Below are 26,455 nucleotides of genomic sequence, written 5' to 3' on the forward strand. Positions count from 1 at the left end.
AAAAGAAGAAGGGGACAGTAGAGGATGAGGTGGCTAGATGGAGTCACTGAAGCAGTCGGCGTGAGCTTAAGGGGACTCCAGGGGATGGTGGAGGACAGGAAGGCCTGGAGGAATGTTGTCCATTGGGTCACAATGGGTCAGACGCGACTTCGCAACTAGCAACAACAATAAATATTTTTTATACATAATATTTATTTATTATGATCAACAACAATATATATATATATCTATATATATATATAGGGAGAGAGAGAGAGAGAGAGAGACAGAGACAGAGATGCTAAAGTAGGAAGCCAAAAGATAACCAGAATAACAGGCAAGTTTGGCCTTGGAGTACAAAATGAAGCAGGGCACAGGCTGGTAGAATTTTGTCAAGAGAATATGATGGTCATAGCAAACACTCTTTTCCAACAACCCAAGAGACGACTCTACACATGGACATCACCAGACAGTCAACACAGAAATCAGATTGACTATGTGCTCCGCAGCCAAAGATGGAGAAGCTCTATACAGTCAGTAAAAGCTGACCGTGGCTCAGATCATGAGCTTCTGGCTGCAAAATTTAGGCTTAAATTGAAGAAAGCAGGGAAAACCACTAGGCCACTCAGGTATGACCTAAATCATATCCCTGATGAATATACAGTAGAGGTGACAAATAGATTTAAGGAATTAGATCTGATAGACAGTGTGCCTGAAGAACTATGGACGGAGGTTCACAACATTGTACAAGAGGTAGCAGCTAAAACCATCCCAAAGAAAAAGAAATGCAAGAAAGCAAACTGGCTGTCTGAGGACGCTTTACGAATAGCTGAGGAAAGAAGGGAAGTGAAAGGCAAGGGAGAAAGAGAAAGATACACCCAACTGGATGCAGAATTCCAGAGAATAGCTAGAAGAGATAAGAATGCCTTCTTAAATGAACAGTGCAAAGAAATAGAAGAAAACAATAGAATAGGGAGGACCAGCGATCTCTTCAGGAAAATTGGAGATATGAAGGGAATGTTTCATGCAAAGATGGGTATGATAAAGGACCAAAATGGCAGGGACCTAACAGAGGCAGAAGAGATTAGGAAGAGGTCGCAAGATTACACAGAGGAACTATACACGAAAGAGCTTAACATCCCTGATAACCATGATGGGGTGGTCACTGACCTTGAGCCAGACATCCTGGAATGTGAAGTCAAATGGGCCTTAGGAAGTCTGAGCAAGAACAAAGCTAGTGGAGGTGACAGTATTCCAGCTGAGCTATTCAAAATCTTAAAAGACGATGCAGTATAAGTGCTACACTCAATATGCCAGCAAATTTGGAAAACTCAGCGGTGGCCACAGGATTGGAAAAGGTCAGTTTACATTCCCATCCCAAAGAAGGGCAATGCCAAAGAATGTTCAAATTACTGCACCATTGCACTCATTTCACATGCTAGCAAAGTGATGCTCAAAATCCTACAAGCTAGGCTCCAGCAGTATGTGGACCAAGAACTACCAGAAGTACAGGCAGGATTTCGAAGAGGCAGAGGAACTAGAGATCAAATTGTCAACATACGGTGGATCATGGAGAAATCTGGGAGTTCCAGAAAAACATCTATTTCTGCTTCATTGACTATGCTAAAGCCTTTGATTGTGTGGATCACAACAAATTGTGACAAGTTCTTAAAGAGATGGGAGTACCAGACCATCTTATTTGTCTCTTTAGAAACCTATGTGCGGGTCAAGAAGCAACAGTGAGAACTGGACATGGAACCAGTTCAAAACTGAGAAAGAAGTTCAGCAAGGCTGTATACTGTCACCCTGTCTGTTTAACTTATATGCATAGCACATCATGAGAAAGGCAGGGCTGGATGAATCACCAGTTGGAATTAAGATTGTCAGGTGAAATATCAACAACCTCAGATATGCAGATGATACCACTCTAATGGCAGAAAGTGAAGAGGAACTCAAGAGCCTCTTGATGCTGGTGAAGGAGGAGAGTGCAAAAGTTAGCTTGAAACTCAACATTAAGAAAACTAAGATCATGGCATCTGGTCCTCTCACTTTCTGGCAAATAGATAGGGAAGAAATGGAGGTAGTGACAGATTTTATTTTCCTGGGCTCCAAGATCACTGCAGATAGTGACAGCAGCCAAGAAATTAAAAGACGCTTGCTCCTGGGGAGGAAAGCTATGGCAAATCTAGACAGCATACTAAAAAGCAGAGACATCGCCCTGCCAAGAAAAGTGCGTATAGTCAAGGCTATGGTTTTCCCAGGTGCAATGTATGGCTGTGAAAGCTGGACCATAAGGAAGGCTGAGCGCCTAAGAATTGATGCCTTTGAATAGTGGTGCTGGCAGAGACTCCTGTGAGTCCCTTGGACTGCAAGGTGATCAAACTGGTCAGTCCTAGAGGAGATCAACCCTGAGTGCTCTTTAGAAGGCCAGATCCTGAAGATGAAACTCAAATACTCTGGCCACCAAATGAGAAGGAAGGACTCCCTGGAGAAGAGCCTAATACTGGGAACAAGAGATGGCAAAAGAAGAAGGGGACGGCAGAGGATGAGGTGGCTAGATGGAGTCACTGAAGCAGTTGGTGTGAGCTTGAGTGGACTCTGGGGGATGGTAGAGGACAGGAAGGCCTGGAGGAATGTTGTCCATGGGGTCGTGATGGGTCGGACACGACTTCGTGACTAACAACAACAAATTGTGTGTGTGTGTTGTGTGTGTGTGTTTTATAATACATAAATAGGACCTGTTTGCTTTTCCGAAGATCTGTACTTGGTGGAGATGAAAATGGCTGGAATGGGTTAGTTGGTTTGGTTTAAGCACACTTTGGGCTCTCCTTGGGCATGGCTGGGAGTGCTGTCATCCTGAATGCCTGCACTTTAAAATCTACCACTACACCACTGCTCAGCTGCAGGTTTTGTATTTATACAAGCGGACAATCTCAGGGTAGAATTCATGGTGTATTAAAGGATAATTTCCTCTTCTCTTCAGCCATTCACTGTTTTAACCATTCACTGCTCCAATTACTGGACTGGAGGATTCTTCTGATGAAAACTTGATTCCTGCAAGTCCAAAGTCAGCTGGTCATCATGAGGCTCATGTGGACCTTTCACGGAATCAAATGTGCTGGTTAGAGCAGCTGGCAGCATCCTTCTTTACACAGGCCAGCCCTGTAGCTGAAGGCTGTCACTGGACAGTTCTCCCTTTGAATGCTTCCAGTCTCAGTCCAGTTTTAAGATAATGAACCGTAAGAAGGGAGAGCAGGACTCCAGAGTTGTTACTATGATTTGTTTCATTTCTGTACCTTCTGATGCCTGAAGCTCTTTGGGTGGATTACAACAATTCATAAAAACAAAATAATACTACCATAAAATCTTCCAAAAGGCAAACATTTTAAAAACAAAATTGAAAACAACTTTATTAAAGTTGTCCATCAATAGTTTCTTGACGGTAGCCTAAATAGGTACACAGGTTACATTTCCCCCCACTGTGATGAAATGTACTGTACCTCTAAATTATACTCATTATTTCCACATTTGCATCAAAATGTACTTTAGCATATTAAATTTTCTGCAAATTCAAACCCTATTTTGTCCTTTTTAGGTGATGTAGAAGTAGTCCCCTACTGAAAGAGCTCCCACTGCCTCAATGGCCATTGCTACAAAGAACGTTCTATTTCTACATTTGCAATTTTGAACACGTTGTAGTTACTGGAAGTAGAATGGGGGGAGAAAGCGATAAGAGGAACTAGTCAACTTTTCATCTTAGTAGATGTACACATTTTCGAACATGCCCAGTTCAAATATGGCTGCCAAAGTTCAATTCTATCTCTGTGTGTGGAGGAGAGATTTTGCCAAGTATGATTTTAAGATACAGCTGTATTTTTCAGTTTTAATTAATTTATTTTTGGCTCTTCCTCTGAGGAGCTCAGAGCAGCTTGTCTGTGTGCAGTTCCCAAACCGTCTTCCAACAGAGCCTTTTCACTTAAGCAGTTGAACTTTTATCGTTTATTTTCAGACCATCTTCTGGGCCTCAAGCTTCTTGCCAAAGTTAATGGGCAATTCTGCCCTGCATATTTCTTTGCAGGGGGACCCTTTTTCCAGTCTTTGCTAGGGATGGAAAAAGATACCAAAGCCAGCAGGAAGCTGGGACAATGTGGGTGTATCGCTATGGAGACGCCAGCAGCGCTATCACTGCGACTCCGGGGCCATTCCACAACCATCCTCCTACTCAGACTGCATGTTCCAGTGTTGTTGAAACCTGGGGAATCAGTGCCAGGAGGAGAAAACTGAAGCAAGCGCATATTTCCCACTCTCACTGGAATGAGAGCTGGGACTGGGATGGAAGACTTTCTTAGGGCTTGTATGTGTGACCAAATGCAGCCATTTAAGTTGAAATAGTGAGAGAGGAGATGGCCAGATGTGTCATGACTTGCAGTACATACGCACAGTTCTCCACACTTTGTTGTGGAGTGTGCTCATCCACACACCTGTATGTGTACTCACCTGTGTACAGGTCAAATGACAACTGCAGATGCACTTTGTTTCAATAAAGTGAGGCATCACTACTTCTGAAGTGGGCAACATAACTCAGCTGATAAAGTTCAGTACTAAAGACTTGATTTGTACAGGTTTTGTTCTTAACACAGGAATGCATTATGGAAGAGAAAGACAGCTGGACTAATGTATTAGACCCTCTGTCATATGGACTAGTTCTAACATGGAAGGATAAAGAAAGGAAGATGGAGATTGGGGAAGTTAGCATTTGCCCAGTGTGGTGCGGAAGGAGATGCTGTGGAAATAGCAATGCTAGGAAGGCAGCAAGTCAAGGTGTGGGACCACTTTCAGCCCAAGGAATGAATTCCAGTTTAGGGCAGTTCTCAGAGACCAAATTCTAGTGGTGAGCAGCTGAGCTCCTCTGCCACGGTTTGCACCATACAAGTGCAGGTAATGATACTGGGTACATGTTTCAGCATCCACATATTATAAATAATCTTTCAGTGGAAAAACAAGTTAATACAACTTAAGTGTGTGAAGTCTTTGCTTGGGTATAAATGCTGACATCTCAGAGGCCATGCAAGGAGAGTGTGGGTCTGTTAAGAAGGAAAAGATAGACTAGATCATGCCTTCTGTTTATTAGTGCTAGCACCTCTCCATCCGGAAGCATCTCAGATCCTGTTTTATTTGATGCTGTGCATAATGCAGTTAGGCAAGGCTTACCACTGAATTGTATAATTATACCTGTTTATTTTTTCCTGTGGACAGAACATGCAGTTTTTGTCATTTTTAAATATGGAATTCAGATATGTAATTTTCTGTCTGCTGCCTGAAAAGGCACATACATTATAGTACATGATTTTCTGATCATGCAGCTCAGAGCATAGTGAACATCTAATAAGTTGTTATACTTAGCTAGAATGTGTATAACAAATGATGCAGTTGCTGTGTTCAGCTGTTTTCCTTTGAGATGGCTTTTGATAATTCTGTTGGTTTTTGGAAATCCTCATATTCTGGCTTTATAGTTGCTTCCATGACTAGCCGATTTTTCCGGAATTACCATCTTTCATTCATTCACTCTTTCTGGGGATTTCAGATGATGTTGTTAACCAATAATTGCATTTCATCTTTTTCTGTGTTAACCTCCTGTGCTATTTTCAGACCTGATTTGTAGTATTTTAAAAAAACAAAACCAGTTGCAGCACAAGGGTAATCAATGTGGACAGAGAAAATCTTATTGAAGTCATTCAGGGTTCTTGTGACTTTAATCAAAAGCTTCCTATTATAGCTTACCCCATTTTAGTGCCTTCTGAAGATTAACATTTAATGCCTTGTTTATTATTCTTTAAATAGTCTCTCTTAATTGTCCCATTATTGGTCTGTGTTCCCATGGTGGGGGGAAGGGGCTTGATGGTGCATATACAGATCTACTTAGAAGTAACCACCACTGAGTTCAGTGGGATGTCCCCCCATTTATACAGGGTTTGCAGTCTGAGTTCCTTCTCATCCCCCTCCCCTTGTTTTTATATAGAAGGGGTGGCCAGACTTGCTCAACAGAAGAGCCTCATACCATAAATGTCAGGTGCTTGAGAGCCACAATTGGGCACCCATGGGTGGTGGCAGGCAGGCACCTGCGGGCAGTGGCCGTGGGTGGTGAACAGCAAGCGGGTGCCCATGGGCACCCAAGGACAGCAAGCTGTGGGCTGCACAATGAACTCAAAGAGCCACGTGCAGCTCCTGAGCCTCAATTTGGCCGTCCTTGTTAAATAGCAAACTGTATTATTACTGAGGGGGAGAAAATGAATAGGAAGATGTTTTCTCCTTCTCTCAGAATACAAGAATCCCAGGGTCATCCCATGAAACCGATTAGTGAAAGATTCAGGACAGATAAAAGGAAATACTTCACACTGTGCATAGCAAGATAATGGAATGCATTTCCACAAGATGTAATGATAGCTACCAATTTGGATGGCTTTAAAAGGCAATTGAAAAAAATCATGAAGACTATCAGTGGCTTCTAGTCTCAATGGCTGTACGCTGCTTCCGGTATCAGAGGCAATATGCCTATGTATACCTGTTGCTGAGGAGCATGGGCAGGATGGTGCTGTTGCACTCAGGGTCCTACTTGTGAGCTTCCTACAGGTAGCTGATTGACCCCTGTAAATACAGTGTCGGACTAGATGGACCATTGGTCTGATTCAGCATGGTTTTTCTTCTCTTCTTCTGATCTTTTGATAACATGTTCCAAGGTATTTCCTCATCTGTATGTACTTGTGGGATCATTTCCGAGAACCATTGTGTGAATAACCTCTGTTAACAGGCCGTATGGTGTACTGCTTCAGTCACATAGTTAGAAGCTGCAGGGAGGAGCTTTGCAATGGTAAATATGTGTAGTTTTAGAAACAGGGTCCATATTAGAAGTACAAATTTAGGAATATGTCTTACAATGGGGGATTTAAGAGTTTTAGCTGGCACTGAGTAAATCTAATTTCCTGTGTGATGAGACTGATGTTGAAGTAGTTGTGGAATGATAAGGCAACTTTTGTTCATTAATGGAGGGGTCTTGAAATCACAATGTTGTCAACATGGATAACAACCTGTCCTGCATTCTATTCAGGATGTACAGCATTTTAGACTATATTTTAAAAAGCAGAACAAGGTTCTCGCCCTCATTAATATAGCTGACAATGGGTGTAAGATGTTTATGTACTGCACATTTTCTAACTCATCCCTGCCATGGTGCATCTCTAGCCAATCTCTTTATCTTTAAAGCATGCATGAATTGCTCCCTCTCCCAGCATCACACCATTCATCCTACCCCACTGTCAGCCTTTTCAAATAATTCCAAATTTTGCAAACAAGTATTTTTTACTGTACAGAGTAGTTTAATCTTATAAATGCATGAGTATCTGCTTGGTTTTAATATTTTACTTGTAGTACAAAACCTCAATTTCTAATTTGAAAACTTCATGACACTTTTAAGGGCTGAAATCCAGCCCTCAAGTTGCAAGATGGCTTGGTGAGCAAGCAGATTATGCCATATTTTCAATGTCATCTTGACTGGCATGTAGCCGAGCCCTCTGGGGAAACAGGAGTGATGGTTCTATTTTGTACCTCACTGCACTGCCTCCTCATTCCATTGTGCCGGCTCTCTCTGTGTCAGTGTTTAGGGTATGAGTGAGGAAGGAACACAGCTATAAATAGTCTATCCAGAGACATATAATTATTTTTATTTTATTTTTTATTTTAAAGCTGCTTGGTTTGTTGGAAAAGGGGGAAAGTAAGGGTTAAAGGGATAAAATGTACCAATCTCCCAGTAGGATTCAAGATCTATCATGCTAAAGAGAAAATAAATTTCTGTTCTGAGAGAAAGTGGGGAAAACAAGTTGAATGCTTGCAAAAATTAACAGAAATACCGACTAGCTTTGCTTCCATTTGGCTGGCACCCATCCATGGTCCTATTCCATTCTGGGCTATTCCGTTCCCCAGTGCCCTGTTAACGCTTTGCATTCCCCACCTGGAAACAAAATTTCTCCCTTGGGTATATTCAAAAGCAATTTGCTCTGCAATGATTTTTCATGGCTAAGCATGCATGTTCTGTTCGCTCTCATGGAGATGGCTTGCCAGTAGCAGCACTTGACTGCATTTGCCACTGGCTTTTGGCAAATGTTCACATTCCCAGCTTTAATTCGAGCCCTCAGTCATTCATATATCTCTGTGCCACTGGTAAATGTCCTAATACCACACCTGCACACAGATGAGGAATCCCCTGTTATTAGTATAGAGAGATTTGGCCTAAGAGGAAGCATGAGCAAAATTGAGGGGTGCTGGCTTGTGCTTGGTTGAGGATTGCTTTGTGGTGCCATCCTTGATCAGGATGGAGGGACATATGTAGCTGTGGCAAGAATTCACCACTAGAATGTCACGCCTGTCACCAGCACTTGAGAAGCGAAATCTGGGAATGGACCAGGTGAACCTGTGATTGGCGTAAAGGCTGTTCCGTCCAACCATTTTGGTACAGTTATGTGGGTTTTGTGCTTGTGTGTGAGATACTGATTTTGTATCTGCACAGAGACAGTTCAGGATCAGTACATGCCACCTACAGGTCCCACCATCCCATGTCTCAACGATTTTCCAGAACTTGCTATTGAGACCTATTTCTTGGCGCACTCAAAGATGTGAATTGTTTGCCCAGAACTGCATAGGGAGCGAGCCAAGCAAGTCAGTTGCTCTCATGGAGCCGAAGCGCTGCTTCACACATCCTGTTCTCTATGGTTAAAAAAGATGTTCTGTGGCACGGCCAGGTTTAGGAACCTGTGTTGCCACAGAACAGCTGAAAAGTCACAAGCGGGCCCCAGTTCTGGGCAAAAGCCACAGAAAGGAATGCTAGCCATTGCCTGCATGCTCTCTCTGTCCTCCCCCAACACATTCAACTCTTCCCTTGCAGTCTACAGCAAAGACAGTTCTGGGAACTCCTGCTGGGAAAAGATGTCTAGGCAAGGATTAGGGGCAGCTCCTTGGCAAGCATATGCTAACTCGGCAAGGCCAGTAGTTATACCTATGAAAGCATTTCAAAGATTGAGGATTTGGGGGTGGGAGTGGGGAGCGAGGCTTTTGTGATCTGCACTACAAATATCCCCAAAATTTGGAATGTTGAAAATCTGCTTTCCAGATGCGGGCAAAGGAGAATTTTGAAAGTAATAATGGGTTAAACCATAAGTGCTGTTAACTTTGTTCAGGAGAAGAGTTTACATGCTCAAATGCCATAGTTATTACAAGTAATGACTGTTATGGAGTACAAGCAGAATATCTCAAGGACCAAAGAGTGTTTCCATAGCATGTCATCCCTGGTAAAATCTGCCCTCCTGCCCTATGCAGCTGTTCTCTGAAGCTTTCTGAAAATCGTCAGAGCCACCAGGCTTCTCCCTGTTCACACACAGATTAATTACCTTTAACATCTTTAACTGGCTGACAGAACTGCAGTTGGTAAGTGTTGTTAAAGAATGCAATAAAATGCATACCTAAAGGTGAAGCAGAGAAGCACCGACTGTGCAAGCACAGTATTAGCGGGTAGTTCTTAGCAGAGGTGTGTATGTGCACTTGTGCTTGTGCACATGCACGCCGAGGACATGTAGAAGCTCTTTGGAAATCACCCCCATTGACCCCAAATTCTTGGTGAGAGGACTGTGTTCTGCACTAATTTAGACGTTCTTTTCATACTGCTTTTTGTTTTAGGTTTGAGTCCTAGAATTAAGAACAGTTTCTTGAGCTGAACCTGGCTCCTATTAAGCCTTAATAGTAATTAATATAAAGTTCCAGGGTGTGAACGCTGCTTAGCCCCATTAAGCCGAAACATGAGCTTTTAACCCACTGATCTGAGTACAACTAAACTAGCTTAAGACTGCATAGTTCAATTTCACAGTGATGCGGTAGATTGGGCAATAAAGCTGCCACTTCCCCCACACTGCTTGCTGATACGAATGGTTCCCCCGAAACAAAGAACTGCTTTGAAAAAGCCCAACAGCCTCCGGGTTCAGCTGTGGAGCTGAGTGCCGGTGCCAGGACAGCCTGCAGGATCCGGAGGATGCCTCTGTCAGGCAACCCCTCCCAGCTGGCACTGGCATTGAAGCAACAAATGAGAGCAGCTGGATCAGGGCGAGCTGCTAGAATTTTGCTGTGAGCCTTTGTGGGTCTGCATGAGCTGCTTGGATGCTCAGGCTTCTAAGCTTGCAGAGCACACCTGCCATCCAGCAAAAGGTATTCCCTAATAAGGCTCTGAGACAAAAACATGACAGTTGTCCCTTCTGGCTTGCAGTGTGGGCTGCAATTTCAAATTAATGCACATTTTGAGCTGCAGTGTTTGTTCTGTGATGCCTTGCCATGAAGTGATAAGCTCAAAAAATGCTAGGATCCTTCTTGTGAGAACTTGATGGATATATATTATATATGCTTTGCAAACACCAAGTGTGTTGCAACATTTATTACGCTTTCCACAGTAATGTTGGGTATTTACTATAATGCACATTTTCTAGAGGGGTGGGAACTAATGCTGAGTTAAGGTAGTATATACAGCAAACTTGTGGGAAGATAGTGGGGTTTTCTAACTATTTGTTTTCATGGCCTGCAAAACCTTTTGGATTAGTAGGTACTTCTAGATTCTTAAGAGATTGTTATGGGCATTCTTGCAAAATTACTGCCATTGGGTAGGCTTGCCCATTCCTAAAATGGCAGGCATGGTCAGCTGCAAAGTAGAAAATATGCTGATGAGACTAAAAGAAGAGTAACTCGCACAAGCACTAATTTGAAATTTTAGCCCTTGCTACAAGGACAAGCCTGGTGATTGTGTAAAAGGTACAAGCACAATTGTAGCCATGGACATCATGTTGGAGATCCTACTTCTAATTGTTAAATTGTGTTTCTTCAGTGGGCACTGACAGCTAGCTCTATCCTTGATAGGCACCATCAGTGGGATCTGCTTGTTCATGACACAGCCTACTTAGGCCAGGTCAGAGGAGAAGCTGTTTGGAAATTGCAATATAAATAGCAGAGGAGGGCTGACAGTGCTTCCATGGAGAACTCGTGATCGGAATGCACTGTGCAGCGATTCCATCTTTTTTCTCCTAAATTGGTATTTTGCATTAAGGACAGATGAAAGGATATGCAAACAAAGGAGGGTCAGAAGTGGAAGACCACAATAGCTGGATTTCTCGTGCATTTCTGTGAATGGGGTAGGATGATGATGCTAGAAAGCCTTGTCTGGAAGCTGCTGGTTGAGGTGCTCCAAAGGAGCATCACCTTTGCTTTTAATCAGAGACCAGCAGGGTCAAGGTGCCCACCTGCATCCACTCCCAAGGCATATTTATTTTTTTACATGGCAGTTAATTCGTGATGGGTAGTTGCTGTTACGTGCTGTCAAGTTCTCTTACTTATGATGACCCTATGAATGAATGCCTTCCAGAATGTCTGGTCCTTGACAGCCCTGCTCAGCTCTTGTAAACACCACGGGCAGACTGGTATTTTATTCAATGTTTGGTATGGGTAACATAACACCCATAATGTTAATGGGTGGCATGGGAAGGCTGGAGCCCCAAATCTTCACCACTCTGCTGTCCATGGGCATTTCCTGAAATAAAAGTCCAGGGGCCCTGATGATCTCTGTTGCCTCTGATCCCCCTGAATTCACTGGCTTTCCCCCTATGTGTTCTACTCCCTGTTGCCCCACTATTGAGTCTTTCTCCCTGAGCTTTCTTCTGGAATCAGATGCCCTCCTCTCCTTTCTTACTGCATCCCTTTTTATAAATGGGGTTACTTTAGGAGACAGGGTCCTTTAAAGGCAGGCAGGCACACGCAGAGACTTTAGAAAATATGTAAATTAGCATATGCAATGTTTTGCACTTTTGTCCTGTGGGCCTGAGCCCCAGATCTTTTTGGTACCCAGCACTACCCATATTTATTTGATTTTTAGCCTGCCTCATTAGCCACAGGGCTCCCTGTTGGCAGTAAATGTGAGGAGGACATATGTCTTCAATTATACAGACTACATCTATCAGAATGTCACAGCCACTTATGTCTCCCCCATGATACCTATGGAGTATCCCTGCACCACTGTGTAACCATCATGGCTACCCCCAAAGAACCTTTCTTTTGTTTTTGTTTTTTAATAAAGGGGCTGTTAGAAATCATTAGCCCATTCTCACAGAACTGTAGTTCCCAGGATTCCCTTGGAACCAGAAGATGTGTTAGCTTAAGTGACCCCATCACTGAAAAAAAGATTTGGGCTCCTGTGTAGGGTCAAATTTGGGAGGGGGAATGGTTTAATTCTCTGGCCGTGTTCCATGGTTCTGTGGTCCTGATTCCAATTGGAGTCCTGGACACTAACACTCAGGTAAAATAAATAAATAATAATAATCAGGTGCATGCTATACACGTAATGAGTAGTTTAGGCTTTAGGTCTATGCCATATTAGTTCAACAGGTAATTAGTAAATACCATCCAGAAATAGTTGTGTGAAAAAGTAGCTTCATTGTGTAGTACCCCTGCTTCAGACACAACATTTTACCTGTAAGGTGATGGTGGAGGATCCAGATATGATAATGTTCCATTTATAGTGTTCCTGTATTTTATTGCTACTTTGACTGTATTTTCTTCTTAATGCAACCCCCCTTCTGAAGACAAACCCCATAAGGAGGGAAAGACAGGAGAGCTGCACATTATCTTTTGACTGGTAGTACACAGAGCTATCCAGAAGCACCCTAAGCCTCAGGGGCTGTCACTTATTTTCCTGTAGGTCTGCAGCGTCTGCATTAAGGCATGATTCTTTTGAAATTAAGTTCCTCTTTCATCAGTGGTATTTGGCTGCATTTAGAAAGCCCAGTATAAAAATGGCTAACAGCCAGATTTCCCTTTCCATCTCCCTTTCGTGCCGTCTTTCCCCTCTTGTCTTGTGAGACAGAGGCGACTTGCGTTTTAAAATTCTGTATAAAACACTTAGTCTATTTAAGTGCGGTATAATCAATCATCATCTATACTGGAAGAAATTCAGTGTTGCACTAATGGTAACAATAAAGTAAGTGCCGTAGCCCTATGGATACCCTGCTCAGGATGAACCCAGGACTTCTTCCCTCACTTTCATTCCATGTTCTTCTGGGAGCTGCACTTTTTAGCCCCTCACAATGCCAGCTACCCAGATGTATTTACTGGATGTGCCTGCTGTGGTTGTTTGACAACTGTACCCAGCCCCCCAGCAAAATAAAATGGCTGACCAGGTGAGAATGAAGAAGGGCTGAAATTTAATTCTGAAAGCAGTAGCATCATATGCAGCTTTTTGCCATGGAAGTCAGCAAGGCAAATACCCCATTTGTTGTCTCTCTCAAATGGACCTAAGAAAGCAAGATAGTGTAAATTAGCCTTGTTCTACAGAGTTACTGGGACAGATTCTCACTGAATCAGTCAACTCTTGCTTCTTGGAGTTAGTGGAGTTCAATTCTCTTATAAACTTACTCCTTTCCACTTTTGGAATCTGTGGGTCCTACATCCTGCATGTCAGAAACTACCTGTCGACAGAATGATAGATGGAATGAAACTAAGTCTCTAACCTGTGTAAATTCAACCCATTTCATTTGAGTGAGGTGCTCTATTTTTACAAAGTGGTCTTGCTTTGGTGGAATCTCAGAAATCAGTGTTCCCTACTGATGCAAAGGAAGGTACATTTTACTGTTCCTGGTAACATTGATTTCACTGCTTAGTTTAATTATTTCTACTGTTTTCCTACCTTTTCGGAGCTTAGTTGCTATAACAACAAAATGCACCAATTTTTTTTAACATTCTGAGACATATTTTGGTTAGATCCTCTGACACAGAAAGAAGCAGCCAGATTTGACAAGGATTGACATGACAGAAATGTCCAAGATAAAGTACGATTGGCAGAGAGCTCTTTGAAGTTTAGTTCACTCTTTCTTTTTTCACTCATTCACTCCTAACCAAGATTTAAAATAAGAATTGGAGTTCTGATCTTATGTTTTATAGCTCCATCGATAATCTACAGGCTGGATTTTCAGATGGCTCCAGTTAGCACACCAAGTGCTTGTAAAAATCTGGCCTCTAGTAAAACATTAAGAGTTCTGAATGCTAGTCACAGTCTGCTTCATACTGAACAATCTGTTGCCTCAGAGTAACTGTGCTGGCTGGTTTGCCTTAGATTGCCAAAAAGTACAATATCTAGATCTAGACTTGGACACCAAGGACCAGCAAAACCCGTGAGGCGTTCGGTATCAGGAGGCTGACTTTCACAGATGCAATGGAACTGAGCAGCGTTGTCTGTCATGGGTGGAAGAAGTGGGCCTGGCCTGAAAGGGCAAAGTCCTTCTATGGCTCGTGAGAGACTGACACAAAGGGAAATGGCACCAGGTGACACTTTTTCCCTCCCTGTACTTGAGGCAGCAGTTTTGCCCTGTTAGGGGCATGCAAGTCATCACCATGCTGAGAGAGGTTGTCGAGGCATGATTTTTGGCCTGGCCCAGTCTTTACTTTGGTGCCTTTCCCCTTGCAGTGTTATGCTCCTAAAGCAGGCCTCAATTAGGGCTGAAGTAGCTACGTCTAGCATGCATTATGATTTTTTATGTTTGCATCATGCAAAGCTTTTGAGAAATTCTAAATCGATGAGATGATGATTTTCTAAAAGCACCATCCTAATGTTTCTACACCTTTAAAAGGACTGAAGAGTCCTTTGCATTAGAACTGTTGCGGCATCACTTCGAGCAGGAGACAGCTTATGGCCTTCCAGATGTTTTGGCCCGCAACTCCCATCCACCCTCACCTTTGGCTATGCTGGGAATTGCGGATGAGATGTATAGGCTAAAACATTTTGAGGATCACAAGTAGCCCGCCTCTGCTCTAAAAGTTTAGACTAGGGCATGTTGTTTATCAGCAATGGAAATTAGGAAGCACACTACATGATGCTCCCACTGTCCCACTACCATGGCTAGATCCCTCTGTAAAGCCATCCCAGCCATGGGGTGGATTCTGGAAGCTATAGTCTAGCACATAGCTTGTACATAGCTGCCTTGTACCTTTCCCTTGCCATGAGGGTACAAGGCAGGGGAAGGTGAAACCCTTGAGTTGGTAAGGATTCTTTCCTTATTAAAGGAAGAATTCCTATAATGGTAGAGAGAAACGGTCTCCAAACATTTTTGATGTCTTCAATTGCAATGGGTATTTTTATACAATTCAGTTTGTACTAGAAGAGGAAAATTACAATTTAGCAGCGATGTTTATATAATTAATATTGCTATGATCACTAGGTGAGAGATTTTAAGAGAAATGCTCAAACAGTTCACAAGGAAGGCATAGAATAGGTGAGAATCTTTTTGATGTGCATTCAGAAATAAAGGAAAGCAATGTTTTCTGAAAGGTACTTTTTACATTTTAGAACAGTTCTAGGATACAGTAAGATTACTAACAAACACAATCCTTTGACCTGATACAAGATGGTTACAAAGCTTAATGCACAATAGATGCATATTCATACAGATGTGACCAAGGGAACTTGGGGTTAACACACCTTCTGACCTTGTGCAAGGTGCTCACACACATTTTACAATGTCCACTGGCCTGTGATGGTACAGATTCTACAGCTAAGCTACTCCAACACACATGCTGAAGTAAAAGGAGGCTGGGGTACGATGAGAGTTCTGCAACTCCATCTAAACTATGCATCATGTGTGTTGCTTCTGCATGAATTCTGCGGTGGTAGCGTAACCGAGTGTATGGGTGCCTTCCTACTGGCACAGTATGGTTGTCTGCTACCCAGGGAGAGAATTGTGGTGATTACAGACTATGTGCCTGTGATGGAAGTACAGTTGGCTAGAATTGCGCCCTCAGCACTTTTGAAAGGAAGCAGCAGGCATAGTGTGTGCTTGGTGCTTTCTGAATATGAATCATTTTCAATGGTGCAGATATTTTGGCACAATTCGTATTCATTGGTCCTTTTTCTGGCAACTCTGGAATACTGGCTGGACCAGCATATTCAAAAGGGGAGGTGAGGGGGAGGTTCACATGTCTCAATGCAGAGGTGAGGGTTTGCACGGATGCCTGCCTAGAGTTTATTCTGAAAGCATAGGGAATACTAGGGAAGCACTCCATTCATCTGGGACACATTGAACCAAGCCTCTGGCTGGGGAGCCAAGAACAATTGTTTCTGATCTACAAGTGGCACTTTACAAGCACTCATTTTCCCTTTTGGACACAGCAAATGTTCCTGCCCAAAACGATCAGATATTTATTTGAGGAATTTCTACCCTACGCTTCGAACAAATTCCCAAGGCAACTGACAGTAAACTAAAATACAAGAAAAACAACTAAATCCTGCCAACAGCATACTAAAAGCAAATTTAAAGACAGCACCAGAGGCAAAACAGATTGGATTAAAAGACCTGGTCATCAAAAGTGCCAGAGGAATCCCTCTGGGGAACATTCCATAATTCAGTGCTGACTTTTAGAAAGTTGGCCCAACAGCACTTCAGAAGGCAAAGGTTATTCAGAGAAAGGCCTCTTCTGAAGTTCTTCATGTATGGACATGTGGAAGACAGCAGTAGTCCAGATATCCTGGTCCCATCCTGTGAATCCCTTCATGTTCAAAACCAGCAATTTGAACTAGGCCCAGAAATGAGAGCACTAGTGTAGTATAACTGTACCATCTATGATTTTTGCCTTTGCACCACGTCTGTGCTACTCTTTTACTCCTGGAACTATACAACACAGGATGTCCCTATTTGTTATCTGCTCCTATTTTCACATACCCTATGTAATACTCTGCTCCCCATTGCTTTCTTCCCCACACTTCCCTGCAAATTTCCATCTGTACTCTAAACAGCCTGTTAAGGACCATAGTCAAGATACATAACACCTTTAAGTTAGCACATAACACCTTTTTAGAACAGTTAACAATGGTGAAAGAGCATATTTCTACCCCCTTTTCACTGTGTGCTGATGAGTAAATATATAGAGTCATGGTTTTGAACTAGAAAATGGTAGTTCCTCCAAATGACAGAATATACAATTATGCATCCATTAAGGCCATCCCCTTGAAATTGTATTTTCCCCCTGCAAAACTTTCTTCATCTGCCTAAGAATCATCTGTTCTGTGTTACTGCTGTCATTTACCTTCACTCCTCACAACTTTGCTAGGATAACTTGATTCACTTTTGTTCCTGGATTTGGGTATTTAGCATTCATTCACTTGGCACAGAAATGAGGAGGTGGTTTTTGTCACTGCCTTTCTTGACATAGTAACATTTTGCACCTGTCTCCACCTGTGCTGAGACTGTGTCTCAAATATGCTGTGGTTCAATTAGCATTTCAGGGTCAGTGCTGAGCTGTGACGTTGATGCATGTTCAAGATTATGCTAGAGCATTCCCAAACCTGGCCACTATGCCAGAAATGACCAATTGCTGCAACTCTGCCATCCCAGTGGATCCAAATTGTAGTCTTTCGATGAGCAAAGTTCCTCTTTGCAACATTAAACATTGGTTGCCATTAAACAGTTGTTTTTATGTGCTGTCAAGTTGTCTCTGACTTATGGCAACCCTATGAACCAAAGCCCTCCAAAATGTCCTCTCTGTGACAGTCCTCTTCAGCTCTTGTAAACTCCTGGCTGTGGCTTCCTTTATGGAGCCATTAAATAGATGCACTGCTAAAAAGAATTTAATACTATGCAACCAAAAGCATGCACTGCAATCCCTCCCACTTGGCTGAGCCATAGGCGAGTGGAAAGGGATGGGAGGAGCAGCCGGTAGAGGGATGTGGGGGTGAAACAATTCAGGCAGGCTCCTTAAGGTAACTGCAGCCACCTGTAGCTCCACATGCAGCCGGCCTAACAGGCTTCCCTTCCCTAATTACCCTGATAATCCCGGAGCAGGTGGGGATTTGAGCACATTAGCCGCATCATCCGCTAAACCTCCAGATGTTGGGGCTTCCCAGCTGTTCGCAGCTGATTGTCCAGATGACCTTGTCCACCGGGCGAACCAAAGAGGCCAATCTGCGCGTACTAATTTAGCCCCGGGCCTGTCTCCGGGGGGGGGGGGGCAGCGCCGGAAGGGCGTGTGTGAGGTTGAGACATGCCCTGTCTTGAGAAAGGCCCGCCCAACGCGGTGACTGATGAAGTGCTGAGAAAGGCTCCGAGCGTCGCTAAGGTCTGGTGTGCGGGCGGAGATTCCGTGCGATCCGGTCCGGGATTTCCACGTGCCCTGGCAGAAAGCCTCCACTTCTTGGCTTGTGCATTTTCAATGTGATAACTCTGAGGATCACTTCCCCCGCTTTCCCCCATCTTCCCTTCCTATAATTCGGGTTGGTAGGATACAGCAGGCGATTGTGGCACACCGAGAGCTTCTGTTTCTCGAAGGGCTGCTTTGCCGCCGCCGCCGGCGCCGAGATGGCTTTGCGTTTTGTGATCTCCACGCTCCCGCACACCCTCCCTCCACCTTGATTTCCGCATTTCTGCTTGTCGCGGCTTTCTCCCGAGCTGGCAGCAGTGCATAAAACGCGTGCGAATAACCGCACCGCCCACCCCACCCCCATGTATTAAAAGGTAGAAGCCACCAGGAGGAAACGAAAGTGGGGAGGGGGGCATTGCTGCTGCTGCTGCTGCGACAGCAGCGGAGGAGAGGTGGGGGAGCGGAAAGATCTGGCCTCCTCCTCAGCGGGTTTCGGCGAGCCGGAGCAAGAGGACTTGTCGAGTAAAGGATGTACCGTAGGAGGACTGCGAAGGACGAGACCTGGCGAGGGAGCGTGAGAGACCCTGGCACCTTGCCAGGACGATGAGGTCTGCTCCGAGGGGCTCCCGAGGTTGCGGCAACACCACAAAAAGGGAGCTGCTGCTTGCAACGAAGCTGTGATTCCCCCCCTTTTTTCTTTCCCCCTCCCACTCCCCCCTCCTTTTCCTTCCACGCTCCAGCTTGTCTGCATGGGAACAGCGATCTCGCCCTCTGCCACCCTACCTTTTACTGGCTTCTCGGAGGACTTGCCTGCCTCTATGCTTTGGCACGGGCTTTGATTTCCTCTTCTAAGGGACCACCGAGCCCCCTGTACCCATCTTCTCTTGCCGCCTCTGCCGCCGCCGCCGCCTCTTCCTCGGGTGGCAGGTGGTTGCTTGGAAGATGCTCACCTTCATGCCAGCAGCTGGTCTGTAGAGGAGCAGGTAAGCTCTCCACCTCCCTAGCTTCCCGGGACTGCCTTGAAGAGCTGACCAGCCACAAGGAGATGTCCGGGCTGCTGCAGCATTCGTCTAGAGCTGCCCTTTGTGCATGGACAGAGCAGGGCGGGCATTAGGGGGCTCCGGCTGGCAGCTGGTATCCAGTGCTGTCCAGAGGGGGTGGCGGCAGTGGCAGCAGCGAGGGGGGAATGTTTGGCAGATGCTGGCTAGCAGTGCGGGTGCTGCCGTCCGTTCCCCCCGGCACTCATGAGCAGAGGAGCTACCCTGCAGCGCAGGACTACCTACCTGATCTCCCTGACCCTCGTCAAGCTCGAATCTGTCCAGCAGCAGCAAGAGGACGAGAAGGTGGGAGCAGGCGATGGAGCCCCCCAGCCCGACAGTCGAGGCGGTGGCCAAGTCCAAGCCTTTAGCCCTTTGGCCTCACCAGTTGCAGACCATGCCACCGGGGTGAAGGGCCGTAAGGAAGCCGAGGAGGCAGCCAAGCTCAAGAGGCAAGAGCGGATCTTTCACCGGCAAGATGCACTCTGGATCAGCACTAGCAGTGCTAGCACTCCGGATTACCTGCTGCAGCTGTCTCCGAGCAGTCCAGGGACACCCGGCCCCTCTCCGTCCCCAGATGGCACTGGGCGAGCCAGCTCCCTGTGGACTTCTCCAACTGGAAGTGGCCAAGGCAGCCCTTGGGACCCGAAGATTGGGACTGTGGCTGCCCCAAAGCCCAAAGCCACCATAAGCCCAGAAGCGCCGCCCATTGCGCCGAAGCCTGAAGTGCTGGGGCCCTCATTTGCTCCAGTTGTGCCCCCAAAACCTGAGCCTCTGGTGCTGCCTGTTGCACCTGCTGTGCCCCCCAGACCCGAGACAGCTTCAGCCTCCAAGTCTGAGCCTACTGCCTCCTTCATCGCCCCACCTCTGGCCCCCAAGCCTGAATCTGTTGGGCCTCTCAAGCAGCCTGGGTCCTGTGGAGCCCCAGCACCACCTCCCAGACCTGAGCCGGTGGTTCCCTCCATAGCCCCAACAATCCCCCCGAAACCTGAGCCTCCTTTAATGGCTGCCTTTCCACCTATTGCTCCCAAACCTGAGGCTGCTGTTCCCTCTGTTTCGACCGTGCCGACCCCCAAGCCTGCGGTGACTGTGGTTCCAGCAGCTCCAGCGGTAGCCCCAAAGCCTAAAGCCATTTTGGTTCCGGCCTTTCCCACTGTGCCGCCGAAGCCAGAAGTGGCTCCAGTCCTCCCCAAGGCTGAACTGAAGGAAACCTTGGGGGTGCCAGGAGATGACTTTCCACTGCCGCCACCACCAACCACTGCCAGCTGCTCGTCCAGTGCTGCAGCACCGGGACGCCGGATGTTGGTCAGCCATGCTAGCTGGGGGGGCCCTGAGCCTGCGGCCACAGAGATCAGCATGGGCCGGGTCGGCGGCTCTTCCTTCTCCCACTCAGGTGCCTCTTCTCCTCACCCAGCAGCTGGCAGCCGCCGTCTTCGCTTGGCCACGAACAAGCCTTTCAAAACAGTGACCACCAGTGGGGCCAAGGTGGGTGCTGAGCCGAAGGCCAGCAAGGGAGTCCACAAGGGGGGCACCCCCAACCGTCTATCATGGCCGGAGAGTGAGGTGAAGGCCCGCATGAAAGTTACAGTCAAGGGGAGTGGGGAAACAGTCCCCAGAGGGGGGTCCAGGGCAAAACTGTCCCCTCATAAAAACAAAAGTAAGACACTGGATAACAGTGACCTCAACCATGGACCGGCCAGCCTGGCCTCGTCTGGCTCCTGCTCCTCGGAGGCAGCAGTAGGGCTGAAGAGAGGCCGGGAGGGTGGCCGGTCTTCTACCCGTGACCGTAAAATGCTCAAGTTCATCAGTGGCATCTTCACTAAGAGCCCGGCATCCACCCCCACTCACCCTGGACCGGGCTGGAGCCTCAGCCATAAGGAGCTGCTTAGCGTTGAGCTGGCCAAGGGAGAGCTACCCAGTAAGTACGCTGTCCCGCCGAGCTTGATCTCTCCATGAATGCAAGGGGCGGGTGGGCCAAAGGTTGGATGTGGAAGGGCTTGAGGATTCAAGGTGTTTCTGCTATTGTGTTGGTGGGCTACTGGGCCCAAGGAACTCGCTTTAGAGCGTTCTTATGTAAATCTTAATGTGGTTTCTGCTGCTAAATGTCTCAGGCAGGGGGGTCCAGGCATGAAAACTCCCACGATTCTTGTCCCAGCGCTGCTGCTGATTCTTTTGTGTGGCCTCCGATCAGCGTCTTCTCTCATCTTCTGCGGATTTCACACCAGAAGCATCATTAGTATTATAGTGAGTGGGATGAAGGCTTTGAGACCACTGGCAGGTATACTTGTGAGGGTATGCCTGCGGTTTCTCTGGAAAGGAGTGCCTGGCTTTGTTGCCGAGGTGATGGTAGAGGATGGTCACCAATGCATATGTGTCTAGTCAAACCATGAAGGCATCTTTTGAGGTGAGGAGAAATCTCTTGGTCCCAGATGTGTGCTGCAGGAACTGAAGTAGCTTGCAGTGGTGGTGGGGGGAGGGGGGGATAGATTCAGATGACCTTGGTGCCTCCTATGAGGGAAAGAGATTGTAATGATACTGCTTTGGATGTCTGCGGGCTAATAGAAGGATGCTTTCTCCAGCTAGGCTTTCCACGTGGAGCTGATCTGTGTTCAACAGGTCAAATATAACAGGGGTCACCTTAGGTTCAGTCCTGGAGTTGGCTTAGAACTGCTGTGGGAGAAGGGCTTGTCATCTCAGAAGCAAAATCACAAGGCTCCATTTATCTGAGCCAGCGTTAGCCGCTGGCAGCTTTCTTTCCAGTCTTCTCTCTTGTTGTTGCCTCATTATACATTTTGGGGTAAGCCTACCCCCAGTGTGGTGACGATGCTAGTGATTATTTGGGGTATCGAGGATACGCTCTTCTATTGGAAAGGCTGTGATACCAACACCGGGATTCATTAAGAAGGGCATCTCCGCAATCCTCTGCAACATCAAACTGCCAGGGAGCCTGCCAGGGTGGAAGCACCAAGCACAGAACAGGAATGTGATCTCTCTCTGCAGCAAATGCTTCTCTTGTTCATTGTGCGGAACAAGAAGTGTGCTGATTTTACAGGTTGCTTCATGAGTGTGGCATAAGAGGCAGGTGGGGTGAAGGGAGTGCGCACGCGTGGCGTGGTTGCCTAGAGTCCTAGAGAGAAGAGGCTTAAGTGGAGATACTGACAGTGGATTTGGCAGCGGATGTGGACAGGGTACCAATTTTTACTCTCTTCTACCAGGCAACAATGATTGGCATCCAAGTAAATTTAACGGGCAATAAGTATTTAATGGGAAGGGTTTTTAAAGATCCAGACATTGTGCCATATAGATATTAATGGGAGTGGATTGCTATGTGGGGCTGGGTAATAGAAACTGCTTTGTATGAGTTTACAGACTTTTGAGTCCTTGTAGGATTTGATTCAGGTTATAGAGTCTGAAGACCTGAGAATCTTGGTAGCATGTGTATCTGTCCTTTTCTTTTTGAAAAACATGTTTCTAGTCCCCATGGATACACAGTTTCTACTATATGTCAGTAGAACTCTTCATTGTAGAAGTTTCTTCTTTGCACAGCTCTTTCAGCTCCATTCCTTCCTGCTGTACTTCCATTTCTTTAGTGAAGTGACCACACCTCAGTCATAGAAAAAAAAATGCTTTGTGTGCACAAGGTCTCAGGATGAGTCCCCGCCATTGTCAGTTAGTCCAATGAGGTAGCAGGTGATAGGAAAGGCCTTTCCCTGTCTGAGATCTTAGAGAGCTGCTGCCAATCATAATGGATAATGACAGGGTTCAGGCAACATGCTAACCTATACTCAAGGGCTGATTATGGGACAAGTGTTGGTTGTCATTGATTTGTGGCTTATTGTTGAAATGTAGGTTATTGTGATGTCTGAACCCCAGCCACCATAATTTGTAAATCACAACCAACTCAGTTAAAATCTATGGGTTCCCTTCATGGGTTGTCTACTGGTTATTTTGTTGTCTGAATCTGGACAACATCGGGCTACATAGATTGCTATACAAGGTGGTTTTCTATGTTCCTTGGGTGATCCTGTGAAAATGGAAATATGATTCAGTTTCAAGTGGGAGGAAAATAAGAAATGCAGGAAATAAAAGGCATGTTTGCATAAACAAATGTGTCATTTCCCTTGGTTGTACAATGTTGGTTTAAAAAAACACTTTGGGAATAACCAGGTTCACAACAACAAATAATTCATCTCCATCAACTGATGATTGAAAAATTGTAATAAATTGGGTGAGGCTCCATTGTTTAGACTGTCCACATTCCCTGATTCTCTTAAACACTGTAATTAGTTAGGTGGCTCACCACCCTAACAAGGTCTGGTTTTCCTTCTGCTTTTGAAGTGTTCCTGTTGTGGGCGGCCTGGGAGACCTTCTAGCCAGAGGGGCTGCTCTTCTAATTGCTCTCTGAAGTGAGAGGCTAATTGCAGTGGAATGTAAGATTAAAGGGTGTATTTTAGTAAGCAGGAATTACTGCCCCCCTCTGATCAGCTTTGGCAAGCCCTTGTTCCCACTGAGCCAGTTGTGTGGGACGCCCCTGCAATTCAACATGGCATCGTGAAGAACACCAAACCTCCTCCTACAGGATCGTATTTTTGTGTTCACCTTTCCTTGACAGTACAAAAGCTTCTGGCAGTTAGGAGAAGAGGCGGAAGAGAGAGGGAGGGACAATTGACCTTGAACCTGGGAGGTCTCTGGAAAGAAGAAAAAGTTTAGTATGCTGCTCCAGAAGTATATATCCACTCTAAATAAAATTGATTGAATAGCCTGCCCTTCTTGCAGGAGCCCTGACAGCTGCCATTCTGTGAAGCGGGCTAAGAAGTCTCTGTACCTTCACCAAAATGCCATTCCTGGATTCTCTTGGGGAAGCTCAGCTGGCTGGGTTGGTGGAGTGGAGCCTTGGTGGATTTCAGCTGAGAGGGAGATGATATTATCTCACAGGCTTTTGTACTTTTGTTGTGGTGAGCTTCCCCAAGTCCAGAAAACTGCCATTCCTAGTGCCCAGGCTTTCAAAGTGCCCAGAAATGCCTTTCATATACTCTCAGGGATGCAGTGCCAGCACTTTTTGTTAGCAAGGCTGCGGGTGTTGTCTGCTACCCACTCTGTCTAGAATGCCTGTTTCCTCTGAGCTTAGCTGCAGCCTTCACAGTGGCCAGATGGATGTGAATTTTCTCAGCAACCATTTGGAGTTCCCTTTCATAAATGCAAGGTATTTTGGAGTGATCTTGTCTTGAAGGGACAATTCAGAAAGACCCGTCAGCTTTCCAGAAGACTTGCTCCTAGTAGATGGAAACCTGGAACTGGTTTGTCAATATGAATCAGCTCAACTACCCCTCATTTTTAGTCTCTCTTTGCAGGGCAAGCTATGGGGCCTGTCGTAGCGGGCCTGTCAAATGGTCAGTGCCCCAGATAGCATCATTATATAATCACACATACCTTAAAAATATTTTTCCGTACACATGTGTGTTGCAGCTGCTATGGTATTCTCTGTGTAGCTGGCATGTGGAAGGGGATGGACCCCAGATCGGCAGGGGCCGTTTGTCTTGTGCCACTAGTTTTCTGCTTGGATGGCAGGCTGGGAATTGCCTTTCTCATGAATGCCCACATTTCTGGTTTAGTGCTGGGGCAGTAAGTAAGAGGAACCCACCATCTGGAGCCCCTGGAGATCTAGGGAGTGCAGCTCTAGACTAGGGCTATGTGTTTTCTTCTGATTTATTAAAAATTGAACCCACCTGTCACAAGACTTGAATAGAGAGCAAGCAAGTGTGTCTACAGTGTTTTCCTAATGGCCATTCTTGGCTTCATCATTCCATTAAGAAAGTGCTGGGGAAGGGTAGCCAGAACAATCCCAGGAAATTCAAGCTAATGTCAAGCTTAAATATCTGGAAGGAAGACACCTTTTAAGGAAATGCCACAATTTTTGAGCTGCTTTTGAAATATATTATTTTTGTAGTTACTTGTTCCAGACACAGACTCCCTTGAGGTCAATGAGCTGCTGACAGTGAACTGGGTGTAGCATATTTTGTATTGGGATCGCATAACTGGTGGCAAGCACTGGCCAGTGACTACACATCCCTCTTCTTAGCTCATGTGGGCTGTCTTCATTATTCACGGAGAAACTGAGGCACAGACTCAGCTCACAGCCTCAAACCCTGCCTTGAGCTTCTTGAAGGTCATCTAGAAAGCCAAGGGCAGGAGTAGGGATACAACTGAATAGTGCCAGCCTCGCTGTTTCCTCACGCCCGCGTTTTTGAAACTTTAACTCACATTGGCATGATTCTTAAGTACTGATCTCTCTGTAAAAACAGCAGAACCTTCACAGTATGCTCGTACCTAAGCATTTGTGAGCTTCATCAGATAACATGCACAAAAATGTATGCCACTGTAAACTTAACTTTTAAGATGCTCCATGAGTACTTTGTTTTTACTATTGACTGTGGATATGCCTAGCCTTTTGTGGTGCATGTGTGTGTCAGATTTGGAGTCTCTCATGGAGCTCATCAGACCCTCTGTCCTTCCTAATTCATAGTTTATTTAAGAATTCTTTTTAATTAAACATAACATGTGAGGCTGGCATGTTGCAACATGAAGTGATGATCTCAGCACTACCTCTATTTTGGGTTCAAATAGTGGCTTTGTGTCTTGGAGCCCAGGACACAAAACACCTCGGCCTTTTGCTCAAGTTCTAGGGCATGTTGATTTTCTTTTGGTTTTATCAGTTGGGCCAGTCACAGAATCTCAGCCTAACCTGCCTCACAGAGTTGTTGCTGTTGTTGTGAGGATAATATTGAGAGGAGGAGGAGAAGTGTGTAAGCTGTCTTGAGTTGCTTGCAAGGAAAAAAGGATGGGATATAATTAGTCATAGCCAGAATCATCATTTTGCCTTTTAAGAAATGGCTTGTGGCTTGCGACCAATGTTAATGACTACTACGGTAGTCATTTTATGAATGGACAGCCCCTCTCCACACCAATGGCAGCCATTTTGTAAGTGCATCCGCAAACACTCAAGATGTGCTCACTGACCCAAAATGCTTGAGAACTCCTGCAAAAGTAATGACTTGCAGATGGAATACCTGTTTGGTACCATGATGGGGGAAGTTCCACGTTTCATAGCAGTACATTAGATAGCTTTTGCACTGTGTCGTGGTTCCAAGGAACTGGGGAATATATAATAGCAAGGGGGTCATTTTTATTGAAACAATATCTGCTGTGTAGCTGAAGTATATGGCTGTGAAAGTTGGACCATA

The 26,455-nt window shown here is 45.5% G+C and overlaps 1 protein-coding gene across 2 annotated transcripts in view; it reads left to right on the forward strand.

The window, feature by feature from the left end:
* AGAP2 (ArfGAP with GTPase domain, ankyrin repeat and PH domain 2) overlaps nucleotides 1-26,455 on the forward strand; it is a 137,343-nt gene that overhangs the window by 32,756 nt on the left and 78,132 nt on the right. Inside the window, exon 1 of one of the 2 annotated variants that reach the window (XM_044443276.1) lies at nucleotides 19,422-21,132. The exons of the other annotated variant lie outside the window; for it this stretch is intronic. Within the exon in view, the coding sequence (XP_044299211.1) occupies nucleotides 19,422-21,132 (1,711 nt within the window). Of the gene's footprint in view, nucleotides 1-19,421; nucleotides 21,133-26,455 lie in introns of those variants that run through there. 2 annotated transcript variants of the gene reach the window in all.

This window comes from Varanus komodoensis, unplaced genomic scaffold (genome assembly GCF_004798865.1).
Source record: "Varanus komodoensis strain SLA01 unplaced genomic scaffold, ASM479886v1 scaffold41, whole genome shotgun sequence".
Lineage (NCBI taxonomy): Eukaryota > Metazoa > Chordata > Lepidosauria > Squamata > Varanidae > Varanus > Varanus komodoensis.